The following is a 27,387-nucleotide window of genomic DNA, read 5'->3' as shown; positions in this document are numbered from 1 at the left end:
GCTAGTATATTACTGTTGAAAGAGGAAGGTTTTACCTTCTCTGGGAAAACACACTTGCTCTCAGAACCACTGATAGGTGGATGGAGAGATTTCAAAAGCAGGGCTTTTGAGACAGGTTATTTTTTGATTACTTATCAGTAGCTCCTACCCCTCCAGGACTCAACTACTATTCTTTCTCATCACTTCTTCAATAAAGTGCAGTTCACCCTGGAGACAAGCACCCCCCCGGTCTACCTCAAGATTTATTTTAGTTCCGAATGATAGTTAAACATAACAATCTTCCTTACAAACAGGATGAGTGCCTTCAACATTCTCCTTCTTTTGCACAGAAGCATGCTTGAGCAGGTAACAAACTAAGACATCCACATCAGGAATAAAAACCCAACAAAAGCAAAGATCAACTGAAACTCCTGCCTCCCCAGCCTTGTTCCATGAGTGACTCGTGAAGTTCCAGAATATATTTCAAGGCTTCTCAAATACTTTACCTTTGAGTGTTACCAACATGAACTTGCAGCTCCACTAGTGCTGTTTGTGCGTTTTGAGGCTCAACATCTCAGCATCTCATTTTCATAACATATTTTCTACCATAAGACAATAATGTTGACTTAGTGGGCACCCTTGAGTATAATCAGGAGTGTACTCCTATGTCCACATCCCCGCCAGAACAGAACTGGCTTAGGGGTGCCAGGACCTTGTAGCCATACAGCTGTGAAATACCACCTCCAAAGAAAATTTTGATAGTTAGTGCCATCCAAGGATCTCTGCATAAACATTTGAAACAATTAAAGAGACCATGCACAACCCTTCCTCACAGAAAGTATTCATAACCTAATGTCTATAATGCACATACTGGAACCTCCCAGACTCCCTGATGCCAAAGTCCACTTTACATTGCTCAGCTTTAACATCTCTGAACTAAACATGTCACCCACCATCAAACAGACCCCTTCCACTGTGCAAAACTATGCATGTCTGTTCTGAGGGTAAAAATGTGATTGTCAAACAGTGGTGTAAACAGGAAGGGAAAAACAGTAATCAACAGAGTTCAGTTGATATCAGTCTTAGGCATCCAACATAGCATTCGATAGAGGTGCACTATATGCACTGGGGAATGTGGTCCTCAACCCATGCACCAAAGCTGAGCCTTTACCAGCAAACGCTCTATAAAGCACCACTATTTCTCGGTCTCCATTTTATTCCACACTGGAAGGAATTGGATTATTACTTGGGCTGGGTCACAACTCACCTCAAGGAATAATCACAAACCTTGTCAGGTTGGACCCTCGAAGTCACTAAATTAACCTTTGCTTAACCCACTGGTAGCAATGACAAAGAGCAGACATGCTTAACTTAGTGCAATGTGTAATGCATTTATGCAGTATAAAAAACAGTAACAAAGTTGAAATGCAAAACAATAAAAATCCCAAACTAATCTAGAAAAACAGAGTAAAAGGTAGTAAACAAAATGACAAAAAAAATTACAAAATCAAATAAGTGGAACCGCATATATGCATTTATTACGTTTTAAGTAAAAATAGTGCCAAGAAGCAAGTAGGGCCAATGATAGTCAATAGTCACAGTAGACCGGACCTAGGAGCAATTTAACGCAGACCACGAAGAGGGCACAGGTTAGATACACCAACTAGGTTCATCCTGGTGAAAGATTGTACCTTCTGGCTTTAGTCCTTTAAGTCCCATTCCACCAAAGGAGTACACTTTTAAAGCCCCCAAGGACCTCAGGGAAGACACTTAGAGACTTCTAGTGTGGGAGGCAGAGGCCAAACAGCAGAGTCCAGTCCAGTTCAAGTTGCCACTGGTGCGCTGAGTAACTGCAGGAAAAGACCTCCTGTAGTATGTTGTGTCCCTGTAGCAGGTCAACCTTATAACCACTTGAATCGACTTCTTGGGTACAAGAGATACCAACTCCAGTTCTTCAGGGATCTTCTGAGGTCCTAGGTAGTAGGTGCAGTCCTATTCTGATCTTACTCAGATGCAGGAGTGTTCTGAATTGCATGCCCGGGGCATTGACATTTATACCTGGCATGAACTTGTGGGTTGGAATGACTTTTGAGCACGCCTTAACCAATGGGGTATGGTATCAGGGGCCAAGCCTACCTACTTTGGCATTGTCAAGATGGCGAAGGTCCTTGCCCACCACAAACTTGGGTTCTGAGGGCTGGTGGTGTGTATGAGAAGTGTACCACGGTAATCCTAGTGTCCTCTCAGATCTAACATTGAAATCCAGTTTGATGCAGCTACAGTACCCCAGATAAACCCAGAGACAGAAGTATGGTAGAACAAAAAGTAGGGTTTCTAACACAGTAGCTACACAAGAATTGGTTTGGCATCCTGGTTTCCCCCTTTGAAGTGTACTCCAAGTATTATATGTAAAACCCCAGCAGATCAGTCAAGCATGATTTGACAAGCAAACAAGATTTGATGCTATAATGTCAAAAAGAGGCCCATTTTGATTGGAGCCTCCCTCGCTGGGGGACAAAGGAAGGACTCTGCCCATGTGTCAGCTAACATTTTCATATGACAGGGAGGCCTCTTTGAAGTATGCCCCAAGTGTTCCATGTAAAACCTCAGCAGATCTGTCAAGCAGGAATTGACATTCAAGCAGGATTTTATGCTATAATGTCAAAAAGGATGCCCACAGCCCCACCTTGTATAATCTGTGAGGTTCATTGGGACCATCCCAGCCCAATCAGGGCTTCCTATTGTTTGCTCCTTGGAGCCATTTCACATCCATTCAAATGCTAATTACGGGTTGGCAGAAGTGAGAAAGCAAATAGGCTTCCAGAGGCAGAGAAAAGGTAACTTCCTAAAAGTACATTTTTCTTAATATTTATCCAAAATCTGAATTAACCATTGAACTGGATCTTAATAAATACTAAAGATAGTGGTTTAGTTATTTCTCTAGCGGTTTCCTAACCAACATTAACATTATTACATGTAACAATATAACCCAGTGTTTCCTATGGAACAGCTAATCTTGCTTTAGTGGAAATAGTTTTTGGTGGCTTTTCACTGCAAGTCTATTTTTAACATTAAATTTTTACATGCCGTACACCCATTCTGGTGGGCCTAGATAGGGGTCACTTATAAATATTTAATTTGGAGGTTTTGACATGTTAAAAGTGTATATTTTCACAAGTCAAATAGCAGCGTTTACACTGCTTCACTCAAGCTAACTAGGAATGGGCACTTTCAGCCTTCAGTGTCCGACTGCATCCTTTGTCTTAACATAGGATGACAGGTGATAATGAAGGCTAGAAGCGTATTCCACCTATGACCTTCAACTCCTCTACTGGCATGGAAAGAGAAATGCTCTGTTCAGTCACCCTCTCTGCAAAGAGCCTGAGGCTGAACCACCATGCAATGAATTGTAAGTTGCTAGAGTCAAGGTCCAATAAAGAGTTACAAAGGTTCTGCTATTTGAGGCTTGGGTGAAGTGCATGGTTACTTAGGGGAAATTGCTTCAATGTTACCGGAGATGGCAGTTTTCTTAAGACACACCTACACTTCATCTTTCAAGAAGTACTCAAGAACGCTAAATGAAACAATAAGAGGGTCAGTGATCTGGAGTTGTTGAGTACTGCTCTGCAGTTTCAGACACATAAGGGATGAACAAGTTACTTAACTTCGATAACGCATTATCTGGTAGAGACTCTAAATAGCTGCAGATTCCTTACCTTTGAATTTCCAATGCGTCAGTCTGGATCTGGATACTTTTGCTGAGCAATACCCCGTGAGCACACTGACGGGTGGCTCCATTCGGCTTTCGCGTGACATCGTCTGTAACATCGGTTATGATGTCGCGGTACCTATATAGGCGCCACCCAGGCACGCAGACTTCAGTAATTTTTGATTTTTCCATGCCAGAAAGGCAGAGCCAGAAGTAACTGTGGTAGTCATGTGCAAAACTAGGGCCCTGAAAAGGCGAGTCACCCTAGCCCTACAAAATTAGCCCACAAAGCGGGAAGGCATGGGTGGGGCTGTAAGGAATCTGCAGCTAGATAAGAGTCTCTACCAGATAATGTGTTACTGAAGGTAAATTGTTCATCTGATAGAGACTTCTAGCTGCAGATTCCTTACCTTTGAATTAGATACCAAAGCCATACCAACCCAACGGTGGGTCGCGGACCAATTTCCACACTAGGAAGTCCTGTTTGACCGAATGGGCAAAATACCCGTCCCTGCAGACCTGACTGCCCAGGCAGTAGTGCTTGGCAAACATGTGCAAGGATGTCCACGTTGTCACATGACAGATGTCCAGGACTAGGATAAGCTGAGCAAAGGCCGTAGTCGTAGCCTTTCCACTGATGGAATGGGCCCTTAATCCCTTAGGGGCCTGCTTCTTAGCCCGGGCATAGCAGATCTTAATGCAGAGAACGACCCAGCAAGAGATGCACTGCCCACTCCTTCTTAGCTCCCACATACCCCATAAAAAGTTGGTTGTCCACCCGGAACTCTTTTGTGCGGTCAAGGTATAACGACAATGCTCTTTTTGGGTCCAGTCGGTGGAGACACTCCTCTTCCTTAGAGGGATGCGGGGGAGCAAAGAAGGTGGGCAGTGTGATGGATTGACCCAGCTGGAATGGGGTCACAACCTTTGTCAAAAATGAAGTCTGGGTGTGAACACCACTTTGTCTGGAAAAGACATCATGTAGGGATGCATGCAAGGCAGCACCTGAAACTCACTCACCCTCCGAGCAGATGTAATCGCCACTAAAAAAACTGTCTTGATATTAAGCAGCCGGAGGGGACAGTTGTGTAAAGGCTCAAAGGGAGCACACATAAGATAGGTGAGGACCAAATTATGGTCCCACTGCGGCATAACAAAGGGCATTGGCGGAAACAAATGAGCTAGCCCCTTCAAAAACCTATGTACAATTGGAGACCTAAAGAGAGAGTGTTGTTCTGGCAGCTGCAAAATAAGCAGATAGAGCAGAAATATAACCCTTGAGAGTACCCAACGCAGAGCCCAGGGTTAGAATGAATAGAAGAATAGTGGAAAGAGAAGCAGAAAGAGGGTCAATTGAACCTTCTGTACAGTATAATGCAAATTTCTGCCAACGGCAGGCATATACCGTCTTAGTGAAGGGCCGCCTTGCCGCCAAAACAACGTTACTCACTTCAGGAGGAAGGTCAATAGCCATCATCTGCCACCGCTCAATCTCCACACATGGAGGTGCAGAGTTGACCGGTTCGGATGGAGGACCCTTCCCTGCTGCTGCAATATAAGATCCTTCTGAAGGGGCAGCCTGATTTGGAGGATCAATGTTCATTTTAAGAAGTTCTGGATACCAGACTCTCCTCGCCCAGTTCGGAGCCACAAGAAAGACTTGGGCCCGGTCGTTCCTGACCGTCTTCAGAACCCTGGGCAGGAGTGGTATGGGCGGAAAGGCATACAGCATGCCTGAGCTCCACTCGCGACAAAAAGCACTGCAGAGCGATAGCCGCGTTGGAAACTCCAGCATGCAGTATTGCTGGCACTGCGCTTTCTCTTCAGAGGCGAACAAATCTAACCAAGGTTCTCCCCACTGCTGAAAGAGACCTTGCGCCACCTCCGACTGGAGATGCCATTTGTGATCGTAAGGCATAGACGGTTGAGTTTGTCTGCCCTGGCGTACAGAGAACCGGCCAGGTGTTGAACCACCAGGGTTATGCCCTGCTGTTCCAGCCATGTCTAGAGACATAGGGCCTCTTGCCAAAGGGTCCATGACCCCACTCTGCCCTGCTCGTTGCAGTACCACATGGCGGTGTTGTCCGTGAACACCTGCATTAACTTCCTCCTTGACAGACAGAAGAAATGCTTTCAATGCCTAACGAAGCGCTTGAAGCTCCAACAAATTTATGTGGAGCCCCGACTCCGCCGGAGACCAGTGTCCCCTGATCTCCACCTCTCTCAGATGGCCACCCCATTCCAGAAGTGAGACATCTGTCACAACTGTGAGATCCGATTGGGGAAGGAAGAGGAGTCTGCCAATCACAGTTCTTCATCCACCAGTGCAGATCTTTTGCAGCTCCTTCTGAGATCTGGACCACATCATTGAGATTTCTCCGATGCTATGCCCACTGGAACTTCAAGGCCCACTGCAGAGCCCGCATACACCACATGCCATGGTTTACCAACAGGATGTAGGAGGCCAGGAGGCCCAACAGCCTCAGAGTCAGCATCACCAAAATCCAGGATAGAGGCTGAAACACCGGAATCATAACCTGAATATCCTGGACTCGCTGCTCGGGAGGATAGGCCCGAAACTGCACTGTGTCCAGAAAAGCTCAGATGAAAGGGAGCATCTGAGAAGGAGTCTGGTGTGACTTTGGCACATTTATAAAGAACCCCAGGGAATGCAGGAGGTCCACCATAATCTGAAGGTGAGAGACGACAGCCTGGGGAGAGGATACCTTCAACAGGCAGTCGTTGGGGTAGGGGGAACACTGACACCCCTAACCTGCGCAGATGAGCTGTGACCACCGGTAAACACCCGAGGGGCACTAGTAAGGGGAGCACGGTAAACTGAAAGTGCATCTGGCCTAGCTTGAACCAAAGGTAACGCCTGTGGTCCGGCAGGATGGGGATGTGAAAATACGGATCCTGCAGGTCCAACGCTACACTCCAGTCTTCTTGGTCTAGGGCAGACAAGACCTGAGCTAGAGTGAGCATCTTGAACTTCTTCTTGAGGAAGAGATTGATGGTCTGAAGATCTAAAATGGGTTGCAACCCTTTGTTCTTCGGAATCAGGAAATAGTGGGAATAACAGCCACTGCCTACTTCTGAAACCGGGACTCTCTCTATAGCTCCCTTGGCCATAAGAGCTGTAACTTTCTCTTGGAGAAATAAATCATAGCTATACCTTTTTTATGCTTATCTATTTGGTCGGGATTTAATCTCTGAGTCTGTGCCATCAGTTCTTGTCTGAGTGAATACAATAAATGTTTACACCCTCCTGATAAGCCTAGCTGTTTGACCACACTACCACAGATAGAGCTGTTAGAAATGATCTAATTTAGCCTCTGCTATACCTCTGTAGATCCACTGGACTCTGTGCACACTATACCTCACTTTGGTATAGTATATCAGAGCCAGCTTCCTACAAGATCAATCTGCAACTAGAATTGTATTCTGGCCACAGTGGTTCATGTGGTGCTAGTGCCTTATTGTTTTTTTAAAAACCCAATACATTTGGTTATAAAAAACAAAAAATGCGTGCCTACAACTTTATGAAAACTTTATGATTGAGATATGGTTCAAGAGGTAAGAGAGTCAATGGAGATAAATGACAAGCTTGCCTATTATCACGATACAGAAAAAAATATGAGCTTTCAGAGTTACTTAGTTCAATGGAAAGGTGAGTATTATATTCAGAAGGTGAACCACTGCCATGAAAATGGAGCAAACTTCACACCATTCTCAAGGTATGGTTAAACACCCTATGAACACAGACAAATGATTTTTGTTTATCCAAGGTAACAGCTGCTAGTGCAGAACCACGGAGGAATGGTAATACTAGAAAAAAGATCGCTATAAAGCTATCTTGCTTTAATAAATTATCTTTCTTCACTCTTAAGAAGGTGTGGGGAGAAAGGTTCCAATGTAGACAAAACCTTTGCAGAAATCTTAGTCACTATCAATAAGTGGAATGGTCCCCAAACTCAGTAAAAACTATATTTATGAGAGATGGTAATGAGCATAACCATACCTTCCTAGCACCTTCCTTTACCGTCATTATTATGAATGACAATTACATGAACCCAACAATTAAGGAATAAAGATTTTTTTCAGTATTGAATAAAAAACAGAAAGACAATTGTGCTGTGGAACACTTTCTGTTTTTAGGTATCTGATAACCAACTGATTGTCTCTAATGAATACAAGCGTTTTTAGAAGTTAGAAAACACTTGTACATATCTGCAGAATACCCTTGCCGTAAAAAAATCTAAATTATATTACGTTCCTCTTCCAGTCTACTCACAGAATTGAGACTGCCAGCTCGATTCCATCTTTATCTGCAAATGACTTTTATACAAATAAACAAAAAACAATCTTAAGCTATACAAATCTTATAATGCTGCTTACCTTTAACTGTTCCTGATTGCGCAAGTTCATACTCAAGTTGTTAAGTGCATTTAAAGCCTGTGCCTGGACTTCTGGAACAGGATCTGAAAGCATGTTTCCAATTACTGGAAGACCCCCTAAATTACGAATAAGATCCTAAAAGGAAAATATAATGAGACGCACATTAGAAATTTGATTTTATGTGAAGAAGTATTAGACTCCATTGATTGTTGTGCCCAACGAAGTAGCTTCATCAGACATGCAGAGATTAACAACCTGAAAAGCAGCCAGATGTGAGAAAAAGAATAGTGGACAGATACATTCATAATGTTTGTGGTAATTGTAAAATGCATCCGTGCACACTTTTGACGAGTGCTATTTTAGTAAAATCCGTTATTTGCATTCACACCAGATTATGTAAATGTAAACCTTGAGCGTCTGGAAAGAGTAGGCTCAAGTCAAAACAGAATATAGAATTCTACTTTATTGCACTTAAAAATATGACTGTAAACAAAACATGGGGAAAATGACTATCATTTGTTATAAAAGCTGGGAAACTGAACAAATGGGTTGTTCCCCTAATACCTATGAGCATACTGGGTGGAATAGAAAAACAGGCAGATCCAATTACAGTGCCTAAAATTCTGGTATTTACTAGTGTTTGGCTACTGTCTAAGTTTAGAAGTGCGAAGAACAGACATTAAGCAGGCGAGGTTAATATGCAGAAGTCAATATGTATTGGGTGAAATTAGAGGACTGGGTTGTAAAAGCCTGAATGCTGGCAGATATTGACCATTGTTAATATTTCTTTGCTATTAAATACGATGACAAATTGTTTTTCCTTACTTGTTCTGCACCCCACATCATTAAAGGGTTTTTCAAGAAACCATGACATGTATACTTGTAGTGGTTAAATGAATAGCACCGTGTACAGGCATATGCAAAACAAATGACTTTTGCATTAGCTATATGCTTCTGGATTTTGAACGATGTTTCAAGTAACAGTGCCTCAAAAATATTTTTCACTCTAGGCTGTGAAAAGACTAATCCAAAACACTGGCAAACAAACAAGTTCACCCAGTCCCACTGCTGACCATTTTTAGTTGAGCTTAGTGGCAGTGCGCATGCACTGCTCGCTCTGCGAGGCATGCTGTATTGGAGTATGCACTGGAAGCCCCTCTCGCTCTCATCCCATATTTGTCATTGGTTTGTGTCATTGTCCTTCGTAAATGCTGGCTTCTGATTTGTAAATAGGCTTGTTAGCCCCTCCTTGGTACTGCCTTGTCTGCATTTGTTACCTCCCATAATGACAAGACCTTTTACTTGGCTTGTTATACGGTCTGCATTATAAGTCGGTGAGCACTATTTTGTTTATTGACACTAATGGGGACAATATCGGCTGCTTTTTGTATTTGCAGCGCGCCCACACAGGACAATGGTGGCCACTTTTCTTATACAGCGCTATGCCACTGTGACTTGTATGCTGAGCGAGGCCCCTGCTTAAGGGACACCGCGCTCAGTTTTAAATTTAAAAAAAAAACTTTAATACTGAGCGCAGCGTCCACATCAAGAACACCGCGCTCGGTTTCTTTATTTTTTTCTACTTTAATAGTGAGTGCGGCACACTCTTTGTCATAATGTTCTGTTCTTACACACACGATAACCATGCTTACATGAATATAATCCTAGTATTTATTAGTTGTTTTTAATAATTTATATTTTACATCATTATTTTGAAAGGATAGGAGTTTCTAGAATGCTGATAATGTCATGTCACGTTGTCTTTCCAAGACAACACTGTCTGAAAGATTGAAAATAGCTTAAAAGGGCAATGGACAACTCTTGGTTAAATATTTATTCTAAAAGCCCTCAACAAAGCCTGGAATAATCTATAAAAGCCAGGCATAAAGAGCTGAAGGTTAAGATGACAGGGGCCCAATTGCGCACCCACTTGAACTGAATGTGCAGAGTGTTCGGCATTCACTGGATGATCCGTCGGCAGCACCATAAACTGTGCCTTATCACGAGCACACACACACACCTTATGAACTAAAAATAGAACTTACTATTCTGAAATATGGCACGCGTATGCAAAATGCCATCGAGATTCAAAATATATTTTATTATTAATGTGCTACTAATATGCAAGAACTACCATAGCGCTTAGAAGCAGTGAATGAGGGTGTTAAGGACATAGCTTCCATAGCAAAAATGTTGGAGTAGGGCGTGGCCTGAGGGTAATGGAAGAGGGAGAGTACTCGGCTGAGCTCCTGTCAGCAAGCGGGCCCCAGAGTCAAATATCCTGAGCCCCCACATACTTGCATATGTGTAATGTGGGGGCTGCATCAGTAGATCACGGGGAGACAGCTGCAAACCTCCTGCAATACGAAACAGTGTTCGTGCAGAGGGAAAACTGCTGTGCCGGCCACGACTGAGTGGAGCAGCCAAGATGGCAGCCGGCGAGTCGCACAAGCGATTGGGCTACTGACGGCCCCTAGAGGTGTGCCGAAGGCCTGGACTAGAGGTGCACTCCTCCAAACTCAAGGGGGGGCAGTGGGAGGGAATCGCCAATATTTACTGCGATAGGATGCCACAGGCGCAGTGCCTTGAGCAGGCCCTGATAGTGGGAGTGGTGTGAGGGTGCGCCAGACCCCCCGGATATCTCTCTGTCACACAGAGGTATGCTTGGTGCGTGGAACTGCTCGGCCGAGCCGGGAGGCTGTGGGCACACTGAAAGGGGCGGAGCCGGCTGCAATGCAATTGCAGCGACTTCAAGGACCTGGAATTGGCCACAGCTAAGGTGAGCGGCTGACTCCTCCTGCAGACCCTGAAGATGCAGGCGGCCTCTGTGGAGGGAATGACAGAAGACAATGGATGCTACACCATGCTATTGGGGGAATGGGAGGGTGAGAGTGTCATGCTGGTTAATGTATACGTCCCACCAGGCCTCCAATCAACGACCGTCCATAAGCTGGGACATCTACTGACAGAAGTCTCACTGGCCCCTACAATAAAAGAGAGGGGCTTCAACTTAGTACATGATACAAGATTAGATGGGATGATTGCCAAACAAGAAGGGGAATCAACAGCAAGAAAACTGGACAGTTTTGCACAAGCACTGGGGCTGATGGGTATCTGGAGGGCCCTTCTTGGGCAAGAGAGAGAGTACTATTTTTATTCACACTTGCTTGCACAACATGTCGTCTAGATGAAATTATTTCTTTACACCACAGGAGACCCTGTTCAGAGTCCCTGAAGCCAAATACCTGGTGTGGGGGCTCACAGATCACTCTCCCTTGCATGCTACCCTAACCACAAATAGGGCCATGGAGCCCTGGGAATTGCAGTGGCAACCTGGCGACTCACAAATACGCAGGTGGTGAAGACACTCAACAAGGCCACAAAACATTACTTTAGGGTAAACAAGGGAACTGTAAAAAGTGTGATCACACTGTGGGAGGCCTATAAGGCCACGATTAGGGGAGTAATGATATTCGGGCAAGTGGGGGTTAAGAGGGAATTGTTAAAAGTGTCTAACAACATTAAAATAGGACTAGGAACGATTGGAGAGAGACTATAGCACTGGCCCGACGGCCCCACTAAAACGTGACCTCGAGATAAAACAGAATACCGGGAGGCAGCCAGGTATGAGGTGAGACAATCTACCTCACCAAACAGAACTGCATATACAAAGCTGGAGACAAAGCTGTTAGCATGGATTGGAAACAGGGAAAGGGAAGGGATGCATGCTCTGGAGCTCCAACTGGAGACAGGCGAGACAATAAGGGATAGTGGGAAGATAGCTGAGACTTTGGTAGACTAAATGGCTACATTCTATGAAATGAAGGAGACTGCTTTGGAGACAAAGGTGGGAACGTTTTTGAGACACCGACCGTGAATTACCTGAGCCCGGACCAGGGTCGGGCACTGGTGTTTTGAATGTAGCTTCTCACCAATAAGCCACACCCAATCCCTGCACTCCCACCTGGGAGGCAAATAACAAAATGCAAAGACTATCACTTTTAGAATAAGGCTTGGGGTTTATTACATAATACTCTCTAAACAAAGGCTATCTCAGATACCAAATGCATAATATTCAAATATATGTAGCAAACTTATAATCTAAAGGCATGAATCAATAACTGAGCAAACTATAATACTGATTAATAAACAAGCAATAACTGATATAAGATAAGGTACACTGGACGTCCTGCAAGAGATCAGAAAGCTATACATATATAGAGAGCAGAGGAGTACTCTGGATGTGCACCTCCCACACCACAAAGAAAACACCTCCAATGATCAAAGAACCACACAACTCAATACATCATACAACTCAATACATCACCTGGTGCATACACTGCCCACTTCTGACTGGGGGAATTACAGCCGGGGATCAGAGCTCAGCAAGCCAGGGTTCAATCCGAGATAGACACGTCTGCCCTCGCTCGGAATCCAAACTCCCAGTTTCTCAGCCTGCAACCCTCAGCTATAAACACACTAGAAGATTCGTGAAAGACCTCCTCCCACCGCCAGAGGAATTTTACCAGAACTGGCCAAGTTCCAAGCAAGCATCTCCATGGCAGTAAGGAGCTCTCAAGTCTCTTCCTCCATTCGCACTTCTTCCAGCCTCTGTCTTGACGAAGCTCTCACAAGGCCTTCCACAGTACACTAAACAAAAACAATCACTCAGGAAAACACCAAGACCTTGAATGTGAATAACCCAAACAACTTGCAAGCACGGCTGTGCACGCAGCAGCAAGGCAGAGTCAGACATGAGGCACTGTCAAAAGGCAATAGTCCGCACCTATAATTCTCATCCACACAACTTACAAGCACCACTGTGCACACAGAAAAGTTTGAAGCAAGGTAAAGTCAGAAGGCAGAATGACATTAGACTACGTCAAAGCCAATAGGTCAAAATCATAATTCACCTAACCCAAATAACATTATACACTTAATCCCTCAGTATACAACATTGAGCACATGTGTGCACCACCACCCACAAGACTGCACCTCAACATCCAATACCTTCTATTCTTGGAAAGAAGAAATGCAGGCATATGCATTGCAAACCCATCCTACATTAAGGCTAAGGTAACATAACACACTTAAGTCAGTACAGAATGGTGGTGGTTGAAGGTCATCATAGGGTGTCAGACCACAAAAGTGGCTGATTCACTACAACTGGAGACTGAGCTAACTGTGTCTGAAGTCACACTAGCACTCATGCAAACCGGGAAAGACCCAGGCCCGAATTGGCTGCCCGTTGAGTTTTTCCATAGTGTCCAGGAGGGTAGCTGAAACTTTGCTCTAGCTGTACTTAGCAGCTTTCCACACTGGGGAACTGCCGGTGCACATGTGAACAGCAACTGTTGTCCTCATTCCCAAGGCGGGGAAACCCACAGATAAATGGAAATCATACAGACTGATCGCTTTACTTAAAGTGAACACAAAAATCTTAGCAATAGAGCTTGCAAATAGGCTACATACAGCAGTGACCGGTCTTGTCCATGCGGACCAAACAGGATTCATGCTATACCGCTCAACGAGGCTGAATTTGAGGCACCTTGACAACAACATAGCTCAGACGGATGAGAAATAAGGAGCCATGGGCTATTGTCTCGTTAGATGCCAATATGGCTTTGATTCAATGGAATGGCCCTTCCTGTTCGCAATGCTAGATAGGATGGAGATTGGACCCCACTATATCAGATGGGTCAAACTACTGTATATGAGACCACAAGCTAAACTGAAACTCAATGTGTTATATCCTTATAGTGTTATTGTATGTTATCCAGCCTTGCTGTCTCCTAGCTGCTCAGCCAGAGTGAGAGACAGTATTGGAATGTTGGTGTGACTGTGATGAATGGAATGCATGGGTGCATGAGTGGTGACAGTTGGAGATGGGCTGAGCAGCAGGCAGGCTGCTCCTGGTGGGGCTGGAGTTGGAGCTGAAGGGGCTGGAGTAAGGACTGGCAACTGGAATAAAGACTGATGTATATATTTACTTGGAACTAATAAAGAAACCAAACAAAACTCTACCTGGCTACCTGTCTTAGGATACAACACAATGGCTGCCTCTCCAAGTTTTTCCGTATCGAAAGAGGGACCAGTCAGGGCTGTCCTGTCTCGCCAATGCTGTTCGCACTGGTAGTGGAACCCATGGAGTAGCTGATGAGAATAGATGTTCAGATTTGGGGATAGACTGGGAACTCTGGCTGGGAGGAAAGAATATTGGTGTATGTGGATGATATACTGCTATACCTCACAAAAACAGAGCAACCACTCTCATTCGGGATATCTTCCATTGTTCGGTGAGTTCTCCGGCTTTCAGTTAACTGGGAAATATCCCTGCTGTCCCCATGGGGGATTGGATGCAGGAGGGAGTCTTAAAATTGACCCTGCGGGTGAAACTCCACAAGTTAAAACATTCGGCCATCTGGATCACTAGGGATGCCGCATCTCACTAAGAGATAAATCTCAGGCCCCTGCTCGAGGGGCTGGAGCGAGATGTGTAACATTGGAGCATGTTGCCATTGTCCCTAAAGGGGAAGGCGGCCATGTTTAAAATGATCACACTCCATCAGCAGCTATCTATCCTACAAAATAGCCCATTTAGGATCCTGAAGACGTTCTTCGTCCGAGTGGACACCCTGGCTAGAACGCTATCTAGCCGACAGAACCATTGTTGTTATACATAGAACGCTATCTGGGCAAGAGGCCAGCCTTGAATAGTGATGACGGCCCTACAGTGCTCCAAAGTTAAAGGGGCATAGCGCTCCCGAATGTTAAACAGTATTAAGAGGCAGGACAGGTTAGTGTGGTCAGTGACTGGGAGGACCTGGCATTCCGGGTTGACAGGTGGGGTATTGGTGAACCGAGCTATGTTCATGCACTGTGCTGTGGTAGATTAAGTCACATGGTGAGACTGGCGAAGGCTGTGGTCCTGGCGGTGTGGCGGAGGCTGAAAAGAGAGATGCAGTGAGACAGGAGACTCGCATCTCGTACGTCACTACGGGAAAGGACTAGACTGAGACAGGTGGTGGCGCTGAGAGGCTTTCAAGTCTGGGACAACATAAGCCTCACCACACTTGCAGACGTCTGGGGCGCTAACGGAATAGTCCTATTTGATTACCCGCAGAAGGAATACCAGAGGCCGGCAGCACAACGGCTAAAATATAAACACTTGAGACATGCACTGTAAGGGAGCATAGACAGGGAGGAGGAGACCAGGGAGGACTACCCATTAGAGGGCAGACTGCTGGATGCGCAAATCCGTAGAAAATTGGTGCTGAATCAATCGATCCTCCCACAGATATAGCCAACCTACAATCACTTGCCCCCTTCCAATGGGCCTCGCACTTGCTTCGCTACCTAGGCTTGAATTTAACTCCATCCCTATCATCATGGTCCCAAGGTGACTGGTTGGAGTGTAGAGGAACTGTTCTAGAAGACTTGCAAACCTGGAGACCACTTCCTATGTCTTGGCTTGGCCATCTCAACGAGGCCAAGATGTATATTCTGCCTAAATGCTTATATTTATTTCAAACCTTGGCCACTCCTATTCCGCTGGCTGATATCCTATGCCTTCAAGACGAGGTGACTTCCTTTATCTGGGGGGAGACGCCCGAGATTCTCTAATAAACTTCTCATGCTGCTCAGGGATTGGGGTCCGACGTGTCCCAACCTCTTTGAGTATTATTGGGCTTAGCCCTTTCGATACATTTCAGAATAGGCTAGTCGAGAAAGCGAAAAGCACTGGTTTCATATGGACTGTGCGGTGGCGTGCAGACCACTTTGGGATCTGGCCTGGCTCTCGAGGCATACCCGACCCGGTAGCGCCTATATAGCTACCACCATGAAAACGGTCCTCAACATCTTGGACAAGATTGCAATCTCCAGGGCGTCACCACCTTCCCTTCACCCAGCACTCCTTTGGCCAATAACCCTGACTTCCGTCCAGCCTTACAACCGCAATCATTCTCAGCCTGGGGTGAGGGTGAATGTCGCACGGTTCAAGATCTCTTCGAGGGGGACGTACGACGTACGATGCATCTCGACTGAAATTTTATCAACTCTGAGACTGGCTGCTCACACCACTGAATGCACAGGGGGCAACACTCCTTTCGAGACACTGGTATGCTCTTTCGACGGCACGCAGGGTTTGATCTCTCGCATATATCAGGTGCTACAACACTCCACCCCTTCCCAACTCCATACCTACCAAACACAAATGGCACACAGACTCTACTGAGTAATCTCCCCGAAAAAATGGGAACAGCTATGGAGTGGATATTCCTAGGATATACAGGAGCATACCCCCAAACTGAAAACGCCTATAAACTCATGACCTGCTGGTATTACACTCCAACACGCTTACCCACCTCCTCTACTCTCTGTTGGCATTGCCAATCAGCGATTGGCGATTTTATTCACATTTGGTGGTCCTGCCCACTACTCACCTTATTCTGGAAGGAAGTCCTGAGCCACATCAAAGACACAGTAGGCTTCCCACTACTGAACTCACATACCGTGGCCATCCTGGGTGTCCGGCCCCAAATACTCACAGCTAGGACCCATTCCACCTGGCACCTTATAAAACATATATTGGGTGCGTCCAAACAAGTACTTGCGCTTCACTGGAAAAAGCCCTCTGCACCATCTATTACTCTGTGGTTCACACGCCTCTGGCATGTCATGGTGGTGGAACTCCTAACATACATACAGAATCTAAATTCACTCGCATTTGGCAACCACTGATCAACCACTTTTCCAAACTGGATCACTCCTCGTGCCATCCAGCTTTTTGAAGATGTCCTCCTATCTCGTGGAGCTGAAACTCCTTCACAAGATGCCCAGTCCCTTAATATAGAAAATCCGCAAACCCCCCTCCCCCCTTGGCTCCTACAACAGCCTTGTCGGGCCCAATCCGAGATGCTATATCCCCTACTCCCCCCCCCCTCTTTTGCTCCCCTTCTCCATCTTCTCTTTCTCTACCTATTCTCTTTCTTGTCTTCTATCCTCTCTTTCTCGTCTCTCTCCTTCCCCCTTTCTATTGCCAGCCTGTTCAGGTCTCAACCTACTGTACCTCTGGCTCCTTTCCACCCCCCCTGCCCTGTTCTCATATTACATTGACAAAGGTGTTGACCCCCGCCCCCCTTGAGACAAGGGAAAGTTTCTGTTTCCTCCTATTTCCACAGCTGTCGCTTCTCTAGCCGGTCATGGCTCTACTCTTAATCCTTAACCTGCTAGGTATCTGATGCAAGATGACAATTGCTTCTGATGTAACCCTTTCATGTCCAAGAAATGATTGCTAACATCACCTGCCTGGCATATGTTTTACACTGTGGTATGTGTTTATGCTCTTCAATAAAAAAGATTTGACACACAAAAAAAGGTTGCTGTAAAATTTTAGGAAAAAAAAGTTTTTTCATATTTTATTTAACATGTTTTATTTATTCTGAACCAATTTTGCTTAATGAATGGAACATACCATTTTAGCTCCTACCTAGATATTTGTAAAACATGTGCAAATTGGTTTGTCAACATCTGATAACGGATACCGCTACTGAAAATATCTGATATAGGGATTCCTTTATTTTTCTTTTTTTTCTTTCTTTTTTTTTTAAATATTTTTTTTTTTTTTTTGTGATATAGGGATTTCTATTGTTCAAAGAGATGATAGAATATATTTGCTGTTCAAAAAAAAAAAATGTTGAGAGTATTTTCTGCTGTTTACGGTCCTCAAATATCTTTGTTATCTTACTGTTCATATTCATTGTAGCAACAATTTATCTTGTGTGCACTAGAATTGGGTGATAGTTTTAAATAAAGGGTTTAAAATGTATACCACATACTCTAGTGATTCATAGTGAGTTGTCCAATTGTGAAAGAGGAGTTGATATTCCTATTATCATCTCCATCTCATGGGGCTCCATGTTACCTGAAACACATCTTAAGCAAACATCGCTCAGTGCGTTGTGTACGGGTTACAGTTCAACAGTTTTTCCGATTTGGGTTGTCACATTTACTGAATCTTTAGTGCAATGGGGTCGGAAATTCAAAACTGGGCTCTAAAAAAAAAAAAGCTCTCAAGAACATAACACAATAAATGAATCCAGCAGATGCATTTACCACTTTTCCTATGTCACAATGAAATGACCTTGAACTGTGGGATGACAACTTCACAATAATGAAGTGAGTAAATGGAAATGGTTGGCCCTCAAATACAACACATAGATAGCTAAATCTCCTGAGGTGGGCTCCTGTGGGGCCAGCTCCGGCTACTCTGCACTGGTTGCCACTCAAAGAGAGAGTTCTATTTAAAGCCATGGGCTTTTGCCATTGAATCTTTAATGATAGGGGTCCACGATATCTGACCACTTTGGTGGCCTGCCATCAATCTAGCCGTAGTCTTAGATCTTCAGGCACCAATCTGGCAGTAATTCTGCGGGTGAGGAAAGCCAAGTAGCGTGGCCACTCTTTTGCCTTCCTAGCAGCAAAAGCTTGGCATTTCCTGCCCCTTCATTTAATGATGGAACCGTCAGGACTGCTGTTTCGAAAGAGGCTTATAACCTGGTTATTCCGTTCTGCTCTAGTATAGGCCCTTAATCTAGCACTTTTTGTTTCTGTACCCACTAAATAGGGCGAGTTGTCAGGTGGTGTTGCTCCTCTTTGGTTCTTCCTTCGTCGTGCTGGGACACGCCGTTAGGCGTAACCATGAGTTTTATAAATGTACTTTATTACTATTATTAAAATTCCGTATCTAAATTTGGCATAGAGAGTTTTTGATAACGCTGATGTTATATTATCTAAAAATAGCTCAAACGATAAAATATATTTATTATAAAAAAGAATCTGTCTATTAATGATCAGTGTTTACGTGTTTACATGTCTTCTTCCCATACGCGCAGAGAGTTCGTTTGATGAAGTCCGGGTTTGATGAACACGCAGGATAGTGCACTGTTGCTTACTGGAGACATATCAATTCACATAAATTGACTATAACAACCCCACCAAGCCACATGAGTGGGACGGGTCATTGGACTGTATGGTCTTCTTTTGCCACTTTAGAAGACACATTTACTCACTTTGAATTGGATTGTGATTATCTCGCCTAAGCCATGTGATTGGGCTCGGAATTCTTTCTGGAAGGACCAATTTTGGATATAATCGCCTAGTCCGTAATTTTGATTGAAGGTCTGGACATTCTTTGGTTTTTCGCTTGCAAAACTATTTCCGTCCTGATCATGACCCTTAGACTTTTGGGGTCGAAACGCCATCAAAGCTTTAGTGGCATTTAGAAATGACGGATACCCATACTTTTTACATTGTTTATGGATTATTTGATTAAGTTGTAGATCCATTGCCATCTCCTTTTCCTTTGTCAAACACTATGTAATGTTCAAAAGTGTTTTTGTTGTGTAACATGTTGAACAAGAAGTATTCATGTTTTGTACTACCTCTGTTGTGTTTTCTGTTAAACTTATTTTCAATAATTTAAAATAAAAAACAGAATTCTTGTGTCGGCACCTTATATATTTTTGGGAATTTTTTTCAATTTTTGTTTTGTACTGATTGACTTGAATGTGAAATAGTTACTTTTCCTGGAACCATTGTTGTTCGTGTACATTTTACTCCCCCATGGTTCTAGGTCAGTTGGGTTTCCCCTATTGTGGTTAACTGTTCTTCCCATAGCAAGCAATCAAATATTTCCTTAAAGACTGACTTTATAATGGGAGTTGCCTCCTTCGGCGAATCTCAGAGTTCTCTCAACCCCAGATGGAATAAATATTCCTTAAAATGAGCATGCCAGGGATTACATAGGGCCCCCATATGTGCTTATCAGCAACATATAGGTCTCCCGGGATTCTGTCTGAGCCAGGAGCCTTCCCACTTACAATATTAAGGATAGCATCATAGGTTTCATCCAACTAAACGCGCTCTCCGACTCCTGTCCATCACCAGTGAAATAATTAGATAAGTTGCATATATTATGCGAGTATAACTTTTGGAAATGAGCTACCCAAACCTGGGGCTAAGTAAAAGACTGAACTTTGTATGATACATGTAAACTACCATGAGCAACAGAGTTCCAAAATGCTTTTTAGTTACATACACAGGTGGCTATATTATTAAATCTTGCCACATACCCCTGTCCCATTCAATTTTAGTCTTCTTCTTGACTAACCTATAGTTCTTCGTAGCTGTTTTTATGTCAGATTAGACCTTGGTTCTTTTCAACTTGAGAAATGAGGATTTAGCCTCCCTACATTCCTTATTATACCAGTTGTTGCTCCCAGTTGGCCTAGTGCCTTTGCTTACTTCCCTAGTGAATGAGGCTTTAAGGTCGCGAAACAGGTCCTTGTGAATAATAATTATACTGTTATGTGTGCAAGATTTACTTGTCTTGCATTTGGATAAGATGTTCAACGTCTTCAAGACTATGTTGAATAGGAGAAATTGTATCCGGGCAACATTTTATTTGGGACTATCTGAGAGTATGTTTTGTATTTGAGAAGCTAAAAGTCCCTAACTGGACAGGGGTAGAAATACTAGGTATACGTGCAAAGTGGCCCTGGAGAGTAAGATGTAATGAATTGTGATCGCTATCTGAGAATTCTATGACTGCCTTATCATTCAAAAAAAGCCAGAGCCTAACATCAAGCAGAATATAATCAATTCAGCTAGTGCGGTTGACACGATTTTATGTGTTTTCTCCAGCTAAATCTTATGGCGTTCGGCCATTTCAAGCTCCAAGGCCCAAATGTATAGTAATCCCTATTAGCTGGATAGCCTGCCTAGCCCATTTACTAATTGGTGGTAAATTAGGCTTTCACATTTCTCATCCTCCTCTCCAGTAATAATGTACTCTGAATTATCCAGTGGCTCGAATGTTGTATTAAAATATCCTGCAACTATCAATGGAGTCTTGTCAGAATCGGCTTCCATAACAGGCTCTAACAACTACAATGTTGGAGAATCTAAATGTATTCCTGTACCGCGGTTATATATAATTTATAAACATGGGCCAAATCCCACCTTGGACTACAACATTTCAGAACTAGTATATCAGGTGCATCAATTGTCAACTGCTCTACGTGCTTGTTTAGCGAAACTCTGACCCATAACATTAGACCCTTGAAGGTCTACCCTTACCAGTGTAAACAGCATTCATAAAATAACTGGTATACTCTGATCTATAAACTGGATTAATGCACCATATTTCTTGGAATATGCATGGGCCAAAGACATTTTTTAGAAAATAGTCCACAGTCCGGATCCTTTAGTTTTGCCTGGAGGTCTGCTATATTCCAGGATAGGAGGATCTATTCCCCCTTAGATTTGAATTCTGGAGCATGGGAACTAATTACAAATCCTTGCTTGACAAGTCGTGTCTCCTTGTCCGTGGTCAGGGCAGATCTCCTTTGCTGACGAGGATCCGATTTCCTGAGCTTTACCAATAGGAACTAGCAAATTGCGCATGCAATTTCAAGGGTGCAAGGGTACCAAAAGGATACCCTGTTGCACCCCTGAAATAGATTTTGCACACACACATGCCCCAAAGGCATGGGTGTGTGTAACATGGAACTTTGAAAAATGCACTTTAGTGCATTTTTCAAAGTTTTTGCAAATTACCATCAAGTTCAAACTGATGGTCATTTGCGACCCCTACTAGCGAATGCATTGCATTTAGGGAATCACAATTTATGATTCCCTAAATGCATTTGCAATTTAGGTAATTACAAAATTTGCGATTACCTAGATTACGAAATTGCATTTGGGTTGATGCATCCCAAATGCAAAAATACCGGTCGCAAAAGGGCAGATTCTGTGAATCTGCCCCTTTGCGACCGGTATTTTCAATGATGCATGTGCCCCTAAGTTCTCCAAGTTCAGGTTCCCTGGGTGGGGGGGGGGGGGGGAAGGGGGGGTGGTTCAGTTGCTCAACCTATTTGGGGGGTTGGTCATGGGTTTTTAATTCAGGGTTCTACATCTGGCACCCTGTCGCATGGATTTTGTTTTGTCGTTATTCTCGTATTGTTAATGACATGTTACCGACCGCATACATTCCGCAACACTCCACCTTTCAGGACACTGGCCTTTTCTGCCTGACCACAGACTACATCATTATCTCCTCCTGGCCACTACTTGACTGAGACCACTTTCTTGACCTGGTACATAAGGGGTCCGAACGACTAGAGAAAGGCACGCCTCATGCACCCACATCTTATCAGACATATTGTGGATGTGTGTTTCCTCTAAGAGACCCACCTCCTCCCCGCCACGTCATACAGACTTCAGTCCCGTCACGGGGGAATCTTACACTGCATCCTATTCCAACTATGCGCGCAGCGTCACCATCCTCTTCAGGAAAGGCCTTCCCTGGCACGGCACGCACTCCTTCACTGATACTGAGGGTCGCTACGTGATCCTTGCCGGCACCCTTTATAACCAACCATTGATACTAGCGTGCTCTATACCGATGACCCAAGCTTTTTCATCTAAGTTTGGCAAATCATATCCTCTGTGGGACCCAACTCTTTGATATGGGGCGGTGATTTCAACATTGCGCCCTCGATGGCACTGGACCACTCGGGGGTTCGCAGCCAACACCCACAGGCCACAGCCACACTACACTCAATTTTAGAGGACAACTCCCTATTAGACACCTGGCGCCACGCACACCCAGACATGCGTGAAGGTTCTTGCATATCTGACTCGTGCAGATCTTGGTCCTGCATCGACTTATGGCTCATCACCTGCGACATCGCCTCCTGGGTCACCTCTGTGGACCACCTGGTCTGTACACTATCGGATCACGCCCCGGTGTGCCTGTGTCTGCGATTTCTGCTTACCCCTCACCGCATGTTCACGTGGCACCTGCCCCTAACTCGCTTCACGACGCTGCTTTTCGTGAGAAGATTGGGGATGCCATCATAGACTATTTTGAGCACAATTCTGGCTCCGTAGAGTCACCCTCTATGCTCTGGGAGGCCTTCAAGGCCGTGATCCGGGGGAATGTATTGCTAAACAATGCGGGGTGCTAACTTCCATCAGAGGAACCCTCGAGGGCTTGGAGAAAGACATCAAAGCACTAGACCTCCAGCAATCACAGGACCCCAGTCCCACCACCCTCTCCTCCATCAGAACTAAACTCACCGAGTTCCACGTGGAGGTGGATAGAGAAGTTGCATATTTAGGCAGAAAGGCTTGTGCTCGCTGTTATGGGGAGGGCGATCGCCCTGGCAAGACCCTTGCAAACGTACTAAGACAGCCACACGCATCCTCTTATATCTCTGCGCTTAGCGACAAAACTGCCGGAAGGACTACCTCCCCTGGTGACATTATCGCTAGGATCTCCGCTTTCTATGCCCAACTATACACTGCTGGTAAGGCCACGCCTCTGGAGCTCCTGGATCAGTACTTTGATTCAAGCAAGCTTTTATGGCTAGGCAACGGACACCATGAATATCACCCCTGAAGAAATTACCAAAGTTATTGCAGGACTCCCGGGCGATAAAGCTTCTGGCTCAGACCGGCTCACCGCCGCCTTTTATAAGAATATGCATCTCTCCTTGTTCCACATCTGGCTGAGATGTACAATGAATCTCTTGCCTTGGTCAGATTTCCCCCTTCTCTTCGCGAAGCCATGATTACTCTCCTTCTTAAACCTAATAAATCCCCCGAGATTTGCGATTCCTATCGCCCGTTATATCTAATCAATACCGACAAAATGTATGCAAAACTGTTAGCCAATCATCTCCTCACCCTAATGCCACTAATAGCCCGTCCCGACCAATCGGAGTTTATCCCCGGCCGTGCCACTTCACACAATCTGTGCACCATTTTCTCTGTTATCCACCAGATCAATCCCGCTTTGCCCGCAGTGGCCGCCCTCCTGGACGCCACAAAGGCTTTTGATATGCTGGAATGGCCCTTCCTTTTCTATCTTCTTCCTCGACTAAGCTTTAGTCCTTGCTTCGTTCAAAAGATCCAACTTCCCTACACACTCCCGACAGCGCACATCAGGATTAATGGGCAGGTTACCGACCCACTAGCTATCACGAGGGGGCACCAGGCAGGGTTAACACCTGTTTCCTATGCTATTCGCCACTGCTATGGAACCTCTGGCGGCGCAGCTGCACCAGCACCACACCCAGCAGGGCATCGGCTTCTCATCCCGCGCCCTGGTGGACTTAAGGTACGCAGACAATGTCACAATATACATTTGGGAACCTCAAGAGAACCTGGCTCCCATGACAAGGAAGGTTATCAGTTTCGGCTGCCTCTCCGGGGTACAGGTTAACTGGAGCAAATCCATCCTCTTCCCCCTCACAGATGCTACAAAGCCATTTCCAACTGACTAACCGTTCATTTGGGCGACTGGTCCCGCCAGAGACCTTGGCATTTGGCTGAGCAGAGATATGGACGAGCTGAGGAGGTCCAATTTCGACAAAGCTATGGATTGGCTCGAAACCAAAATACAATCTTGGCAAAAACTTCCCCTCTCACTAGCCAGACACCTCGCAATTGCAAAAATGGTCGTGCTCCAAAGATTTCGATTTTTTTAAAAAAATATTCCGATTCTACTCACATCACAATTTTTCTAAAGACTATGTTCCAATATTATTACACTGATTTGGGTGGGACGCCAGCCCCGTATTGCCTACGACGTCTTAACACTGCCCTTAGTCAGCGGCGGAATGGGAGCCCCTGATTTCAGGCTCTACGCGCTGTGCGCCCAAGCTAGCTTCATTCATTTTTGGATCCATCCAACGCCCTTCCAGCCACATGTGATGGTCGAGGCGGATTTGGCCTCCCCCCTGGCCACTGCGGACAGCACTGTTTTTACCACACAGGAGCCCTCGAGTTGAGGTCGACACAGTGGAATGTGTGCACTAGGTCTGGGATGGACTCCGGCAGGTATACTCGCGCTAAGGACCTATTTGCAGCCTCAATGCAGCTTGCCAGTAATCCCTCATTCCCTCCACTGCAAACTGCTGGGATGGCTCGCCGCGCTGCAGATTTGGGCATCCACACCAATGCTGACCTATACCCCAATAACAAGTTTCTCACTCTCCCCGATGGTGCAGCATCACTCGATAAACTGTTCTATTATCAGATAAGGGCCACATGTTAAAGTATTAATTCTGCTTTCCCACTCGCTCCCCGGCCTAATGCTGCGCTCGAGTACATCCACTCTGCCACTTCCCCACGCAAACTGGTCACAAGACTATATGCTCTCACACTGGCGGCCTCTCCCACAGACACTGAGCGCGCTCGCAATGCATGGGGCTCAGACTTGGTTGGTGGCCTCTCTCTTGCGCAGTGGCAGTATTGCTGCAACCAAACCAAGCGCCTCTCAATTATCGTCTACGACTTATCCATTTCAAATATCTACACAGACTTTATCACACTCCTATCACACTGCACAAGATGGGGCTGATAGACAGAGACTGATGTGTACGCCGCTCGCTCCCGGTTTGGATTTTGTGCACCTAGCCTGGTCGTGCCCCAGAGTTTCAGATTTCTGGCTGGAGGTGTGCACTGCAATCAGCGATATCACTCTGGAGCGCATAGCTCCTGATCCTCTACTGTGCCTTCTGGGTCATGTCAAGGACATTTCTTATGCTAACCGCAAACTAACCGCGATGCTACTGGTGCTCGCCAGGCACCGAGTGGCAATTCACTGGGGCCGTAAGCCGGTGCCGCAGGCCAAAAATTGGATTGCGGACGCCACCCACTGCCAGACGCTTTTGGGCGAATTTTGGGACCCGAGGCGAATAGACCTCCCGATATTTGGGTCACTCTCATCTCCTATCTACACTGATTGGCCAATCCTGAAGAACCCACTGGAAGTCCTTCTGTCACCGATGCCCAGACTATGGTGGATGGCCCCGACAAGACTGACTCTTAACAGTTGACTGATTACCCACACATCGCAACAGTATATCGGACTTATCTCTCCATATCTGTGGCGTGCTGTGGTACACATTGGTCAATATGCCTTCAATAGTGTTAAACATATTCATGCTTGAATGGAGGTTATGCTATCTGATGGAATTGGAAACTGTATCATACCTTAATGTTCAGTAAAAGGTTTTGAAAAATCAACAAAAAAATGATTCCAGAAAGGAGGTTAGCCATGAATACCCCAAGCCTGGAAACAGAGCACAACCTACTTATGGAAGATACCAGAGGGAGCAGAGCAAAAATATGGACCACAATCTAACAACAGTCAGAAATTAAAAAGAAACTCAAGTATTACCACTCAAGTCTCAATCTTGTTCCCTTCTGCTGAAGGTAAGCTCGATCATGAGAAGAGAGGACCCTGTAGGACACAGGTATTTAAAAATAAACCTACAGTGCTTCCTTGCCTTCTTGCTAAGCAATAGGCTTAGGATGTTTGTGAGAGGTAATTGCAACACAACCACTTCTCTTAACTAGAAATCTTTACAGTCAAAGTTTCACAGAGATTGTGCATGAACACAACCGCAGCTTACATCCGGAGCATGATGTATGACACAGAACATGGGGTTGAATGAGGCTTTGAAGGAACACAAGGTCACTTACCAACTCCAACTCCTTTAATATCTATCAATTTAGAAAACTGAAGATATTTTTTATAAAGATAGGGCAGCCAAGTTGGGACCACAGAGAGAACTAAGAGTCAAGAAACAGATAACATTTTTGGAGCTCTTAAAAGTAAGGACGAAGCTTTAAGAGAATGGAGAATATAAGCATTTGCCTTAACAAGCATTTGATGGCAATTCTCAATCATGCACACCTATTCTAAAATGCGGTTGACAAGTTTTATTGTTGTGACCTAAGTCTCAATTATTGGACTCTAATTGTAAGAAACAAAAAATGTGAAGGTAATGGAAATGGATTGAAACGGTTCCTATCACCTAAATCAATTTACAGATTAATAGAAGAAAAAATAACTTACTTGATTAACTGAAAATGCAGCACTGTTACTAAGAGTAATCAAGGCTTGTTTTCGAACTGACGATTCTTCTGTGGCTTCAAGCAGTTCAATAACTCTTTGTAGATGTTGAGCATCCAAATTGCTTGATGGATTTATTAGAACATCTGTAAATACAAAAAATAAATATATATGTGTACCTTTCACAATTTTCTACCCACACCATCCACACGGATAATGTAGCAATCATTCTAAGTAAAACATATCACACAAATATTAGCAACTTGTGAAGAATACAAAGGTCCAAGCCAGCTAGGGAGAGGAGGAGAGGTAAACAAAAAAGATGGCTTGAATGCAGGAAGTTCAAACCGAAATCACAAGACACAGAAAA

General features: G+C 44.7%; 1 protein-coding gene across 1 annotated transcript in view; it reads right to left on the bottom strand.

Moving 5' to 3' along the window:
• The window catches only part of ARMC10 (armadillo repeat containing 10), a 153,521-nt gene that overhangs the window by 83,190 nt on the left and 42,944 nt on the right, over positions 1–27,387 (bottom strand). The window contains exons 2-3 of the mRNA XM_085654023.1: positions 27,021–27,163; positions 8,087–8,221 (exon numbers count right to left, since the gene is read on the bottom strand). Of these exons, the coding sequence (XP_085510149.1) occupies positions 8,087–8,221; positions 27,021–27,163 (278 nt within the window). The remainder of the gene's footprint in view (positions 1–8,086; positions 8,222–27,020; positions 27,164–27,387) is intronic.

Source organism: Triturus cristatus, chromosome 4_1 (assembly GCF_964204655.1).
Source record: "Triturus cristatus chromosome 4_1, aTriCri1.1, whole genome shotgun sequence".
Classification (NCBI taxonomy): domain Eukaryota; kingdom Metazoa; phylum Chordata; class Amphibia; order Caudata; family Salamandridae; genus Triturus; species Triturus cristatus.
Note: the sequence above shows the minus strand (reverse complement) of the source record. Positions and strands in the feature narration are given on the sequence as shown.